General features: G+C 37.6%; 1 protein-coding gene across 1 annotated transcript in view; it reads left to right on the plus strand.

Moving 5' to 3' along the window:
• The window catches only part of ARMC4 (armadillo repeat containing 4), an 85,238-nt gene extending 79,831 nt beyond the window's left edge, over nt 1–5,407 (plus strand). The window contains exon 19 of the mRNA XM_030445768.1: nt 5,294–5,407. Within this exon, the coding sequence (XP_030301628.1) occupies nt 5,294–5,407 (114 nt within the window). The remainder of the gene's footprint in view (nt 1–5,293) is intronic.
• The last annotated feature ends 593 nt before the right edge of the window (nt 5,408–6,000 follow it).

The following is a 6,000-nucleotide window of genomic DNA, read 5'->3' on the forward strand; positions in this document are numbered from 1 at the left end:
TGAGCTTGGAAGCTGCAATGAGTGTGACCAGAGGAAATTTAACTTACAAATTATTGTTTCCAAACATGGAGCATCACTTACATCTGAAATTTTGTCCGACTCACAATTTATTGTTATGAAACTTGTCTATGCATTTTCTGTTTTAAAATCCCCTGGAGCTTATTGTTTTGTATAAGTGAAAAACTCTATAAAGACATAGGAAAGATAATTACTAGCCCCCTTTTTAAAATTATCTTAGTCATCCACAGATCTTTACCCATTTTAGAATGACACTTTCATAACTTCTTATGTTGCTTCTATTATCTTGTTGGAAATAATAAACTTCCAATTGGTTATTTTGTGATTCTAGAGACAGTATTTTAAGGAAGCTGTCAGACAGTATCAGACAGTGGAAGGTGGCATCAGCCATGATGCATGAATATCCAAGCAAATATTATGGTTTACCCTGTAACCTCTTCCTTTTGTCCTTTGGAACAAAAGATTCCCATTTTTGTTACACGTTTGGTGTGCCAGAAAAAGCCTATCAGTGAGTCTATAAGGCCTGTCTGCAGAGGGACAGTTCCTCCTCCTTGTCAGGGGCACTACAGACTGCTCAGCCTCATCTTGGCATCTGGGCAAATTACGGAAGAAGGGAGTCCCGTTGGAAGACATTTCTGGGCATAAGAGGGAGAAGATGAATTTGAACAGTCAGCATAGATTTCCCAAAGGTAAATGTGATTACCCTCTATGTGTCTAAGTTTGCAGATGAGAGGCAAGCAGTGGATGTCATTTACTTTGGCTTTAGCAAGGTTTTCAACACTGTTTCCCACAGCATACTTCTGTCCAAGTTAGGATGTATGATATTCTAGATGTGTGAACAACCAAATGAATTAAAAATGGTAGAATGATCCAGCTCAGAGGGTAGTAGGTAGTGGGTTGTACTCTATCTGGAGGCTGGTGACAAGGGGAGTGCTAAAGGGCACTCTCTGTTGGGACTGGCCCCTTTGAACATGTTTGTCAGTGACCTGGGAAGGGGAATGGGCTGCTTGCTCATGACATTTTCAGTCACAGCAAATCATGAGTTGGGGAAGGGGTGACAGTTTCTGTACAGTCAAGGGAAGGATCGCTATTCAGGGGTCCCTAGGCAGGTCTGGAGCTGGCCAACAGGAGTGGTATGAAATATGGCAAGGAGAAATGTAAAATCCTGCACCTCAGAAGGACATGTGCTTGCACTTGCAGTGATACAGGTTTGGGACTAACTGGCTGAGGAGCAGTTTTACTGAAAGGGACATAATGATTTTGGTATGGAGCAAGCAGAACATTAGCCATCACTGTGTCCTGACAGCAAGGGAGACATTATTGTTCCCCTTAGAAATTATTGTTCACCTTAGAATTCATTAGACCATGCCTAGAAAACTGTACCCAGCTTTGGCCCTGCAGTATGGGAAAGACATGGATATAACAGGTTCAGTAGAGCACCACCAGGATGGTCAAAAGCTGTAGCACTTGATTTTCAGCCTGAAGAAAAGAAAGCTTCAAGCCCCTTCTTTAATAGCAGCTTTCCAGTACCTACAAGAAGGTCTGTCATCAGAAAGATGGAGCTAGGCTTTTCTCAGTGGTGCAGTTAAACAATGCATTAGGTTCCCCATAGATGTTGTGCTATCTTCATCACTGGAGGTTTTGAAGATCAGGCTGGATAAAATCTGAGCAACATGGTCTAACCTTGCAGCTGCTTTGGGCATGATGCCACTCTAGATACCTACTGAGATCCCTTACAATCTGAATTCTCCTATGATTGTGCAAAGCTCATACAGTATCACAGCTATTTTAAAGCTGGGATAATAATAGGAAAATTTTCTTAATTGTTCTGAATACTGAAATTATTTGGCTGCACGTTGCTCTTGCCTTTGGAACCCACAAATGCTACATGTGCTCTGTACATTCTCCAAACAGCTTGTATTTGTGCTTATTTGCTGGTGTGACGTGCTAACTGTGCAAAAAATTTTGGACTCTTGCCTTAGAATATAGATACCTGCCAACAGAAAATGAAGGCTACATAGAGCTGCAAATGCTTTCTTTGTTATGGAAAGTGCCTGTTATGTGCCAGAGAGAAGCATTTATACCATATGCTTTTTTACTGCTTCTCACATCTGTTAACATTTACATGTGTCAGAAAACAATACCTGAACAGCAAAGGGAAGGGATACGTGAAGTCCAAGGGCATTGCATCAAGGAAAAAGACAGGTTATATTGCAGTGGTACACTGGAATAAAAGAAAGGATTTATTGGACTTGTCAAATATTTCTAATGTGTGGGAATGGTCTATGTACACTATCTATAAATACATTTCCATACCTGAATTGGATGACCCAAATTGCCAGTAAATTGAACTGAACCCATAAAAGGGTCAAGTAGTGGCAGTCAGGAAGTTAACTTTTGGTAAATAGAATAAAATTTTACTTCTTTTAAGGCAGGATTTATATCAAAGTATTAGAAGTTATATTTCTAAATATGGAGTTACCTGCTTATATTTAAATATTTTGCATTTTTAATCTTCTCCTCAACTGCCTTCTTGTTAGCACAAAAGGAGTAGGCTGACTGACAGATGTTGCTGTATATCCTCAGTCCACAGAGGCAGTTTCTGTATCAGACTTTGTTTCCAAGAATGTTTCTTTGAAGTCATATTATGAAAATCCTGAGACACGGTATTGAGGATTTGGTATGATGTGGCAGTTCTTATGGATACTACCACTGGCAGGTCATTCAGAACAATGACTTGAAGAGGAACTGATCCTTGGTCTCCCAGACTCATAAGGGAAAAAAAAAAAATCATTGTTTGACACCTTTGTAAAAATTTCTGTTTGCACTGGTTGTATTTGTACTCCTAATTCTTCAGATCTTGGGTACTCTCCAGATACTTGGAGTATCTACCAGTATCATATAGTAAGCTGTCCTTTGATACCTCATGCTGATTGTCTAAAATGCAACTGCAGTGTAGAACACAGTTCCCTCCCTATACTACTACTATTATTATTGCTCAATATTGAGCTTTGTGTGGGATGTGACAAAAACCTATATGTTCTCCTAAGTTTTCTGAGCCTAAAAAGAAGTGATGCATAAAAAAATAAGCTTGAACTGAGTCCTACCTGCAATGTAGTCATAATAAAGGCAAAGGTCTACTTTTGCTTTTTGATACATTTCTACTATGTAATGTATGTCCAAAACAACAGAGCAGAAGTTCATCTCTTACAAGTTATGCTGAAATTATTATGAAGATTAGAGTTCCACACACATTATGCTGAAAAAGCCTTCCACTAGGTCTGTGAAGTTTCATTCCCCTGAGTTTGAAACTTACAGCTTTACCAAAGCCATCATATGAACAGTAAGTGCATTCATATTTTTGGTTTTCAGTCAGGGATATGAGGGATCTATACCAGTTTTCCTCTGCATGTTACACAGCAAAGTTTTGAGGCACCCAAAGGAACACTTTGATCTGATAAGAAATCAGCTGGTGGAAAATAACGAGGAAGAAAGATCTTGGTGTAGCAGTATTTCTGAAGAAGAAAAGTCAAGCATCTGATAAGACTTTCATTCTGGCCTTGCTGCTTTTTGTAGAGCAGCTTTATCACCACACAGAGATCTGATGCTTGGTCTTGCTGCCAGTTGGAGTCAGTGGTGAAACCTCCCCTCACTTCTCTGATTGCTGCCCCTGGCCCAACGTGTGCATGCAAATAATGTATAAGAATAGAAAGAATTCTCATATCTTCTCATGTCATTTTAATTCTGGCATATTGCTTTAGGAGTATTCACACTTTAAGGGTTCTTGTCTAGCTATTTGTACATAGATATCTGATTGCATTAATAGAAATTATAGGAAGAATTACTAGAAAAAAAATACAATTTCTGTTTAATTTACATAATACTCTTTTTGACAGAGTTCGGTCCCATAACAGGCACCCTTACAAGTGGCATATAGGGGTAAAAGGGTGAAAGGTGACTGGCAAGATGCATGTTTTGTACCTTTGGCTAACACAAATACTTCCTCAAATATAAAATGCTTTGATCTCTGTAAGCAAATGCCATGTGTGTGCAGCTGTGGCCCATGCCTCGAGATTTCTGGAAGGTTAGAAAAAGGTAGCGTATGAATTTGATGTCTGCATTCAATTTCTGCTTTTATATTTAGCAGTTCATAATTTTGTGTAATATTTTAGCTGCTTGAAAAACATGCACTGGAGTTGAGTGATAACAGATTTCTTTGTGGTTTGACTCAACATTGTTTGGGTGAACACCGAATCCTAAGTATTGCAGACTGAAAATATGGGTTTTAATTAGAGCTGTCTGAGCTTCAAAATACCTGAACGCCCATTAAGCTTGGCAGATTTTCAGAAATCTGAGGATTGCATGGAGCTGATTTAAACTAAGCAAGAGTCTTCTGTTTTCCAGTGTGTATTACATTTGCAGTTGCATCACTGACTTGCAACACACTGAGGAAGAGAGATCCAAAACCATATTTAATGGTTTTCTGATATGTAAAAATGTTTTATTATGAAGGTCTGTCTTATGTCATACTTGTGTTGAACAATACCTGACTCCAAGGGAATTTCCACTGAAAAAATTGAATGACTTCCAGAACAAAGGGGCTGCTCCACATGACTGAAAAGCTGAATCAGTTCCAAAAGTTTGGTGCCTTTTTTTGAGCTTTAATTTTTTACTTTTCATTAAAATGTTTAAGAAATATATGCCCAGATCTGTATATCTCAAGCACTTTATTGTGAGGGGTTTGCTGTGACAATAAAGAAATCTGCTGCAGTCAATAGGACACAAGGGTCCCTTCACATGGATCCAGTTTCATTATCAAGAAGAAAAAAAAGTATGTCTTTGTTTACTGGAAATCTTGAACATGTACAAATATTTGTAAAATATACTAGTGTAGCTGGGGGGAAACCATGATTTCAATTAAAGCATATGCAATTTTTTTATTGTAATAAAAAAAAATCCAAGTCAGAACCAATAGATGGGCACAATACAATAAATAGAAAATATCAAATTACAGGTACAAATATGATAAAATATGAAGTGTTGTGCTGGATGTATATATTAATACATATAGGTATACAAAAGTATGCATATAAAGGTATGCATACACATATAATAGTGTTGTTAATATGATTCTTAGTATTTATGTATGTGAGTAAATTCACACAATTGTCCTAAGTATTTGATATTGATTAAATATTTCAAATTAAATGCATAATTTAATTTATAGCATACTTACTTGTTTTTCTAATGCTGTTTCTCATTGTATTTTTGCTAGCTCCTGCTGGTAATGGTAGGATCTACAGATGAAACTCTGCAGGAGGCAGCAGCTGGTTGCATTGCAAACATTCGCAGATTGGCTCTAGCAACAGAAAAAGCCAAGTATGGCTGATGCTTTAGCAGCTTATACCAACACACTTGTTCTGCAATACAGCTACATTTAAGTACATGATTACTCCTTCTAACATCCGTGTTTCAAAGCAGAGCTCACTTATATGAGGATAATTAAGTAACACAAATAAACCTGTGAAAAAAACGTATTTGTTTTTGCATTATTGGTTTGTGACGCCTGGGCTTTATAACACTCATACTTACTTTTGTGTGTCTTTCTGCATTACATCTTTCAATAGGCTATCAGTTAAGATGTGTGAAAGACATTTTCTACAATTAATACACTTTTATTTTGAAATTCATTGTAGGTATAAATGGTTTTGCATATCTGTGACATTGGAATAAATTTTCCTTCACCGTGTGTGTGGTTGGGCAGTGATTTATAAATGTCTTCAACAATTCCCTGTGTGCTAACCTTGTCCAATCATCCTGTCATTATGGTTTTGCCTGTTTGATCACTTGCAATTCACAGGAGAGGACAAAATACAGATACATCAGTCTCACATCTGGTGTGATATAAGGACTGCAAACAGCTGCAGCAGTAGACATCACTCCAAATTTCCTGTTTCTACCAACATCAAACAAAATAGTGCT

The sequence above is a fragment of the Calypte anna genome, chromosome 2, assembly GCF_003957555.1.
Source record: "Calypte anna isolate BGI_N300 chromosome 2, bCalAnn1_v1.p, whole genome shotgun sequence".
Classification (NCBI taxonomy): Eukaryota; Metazoa; Chordata; class Aves; order Apodiformes; family Trochilidae; genus Calypte; species Calypte anna.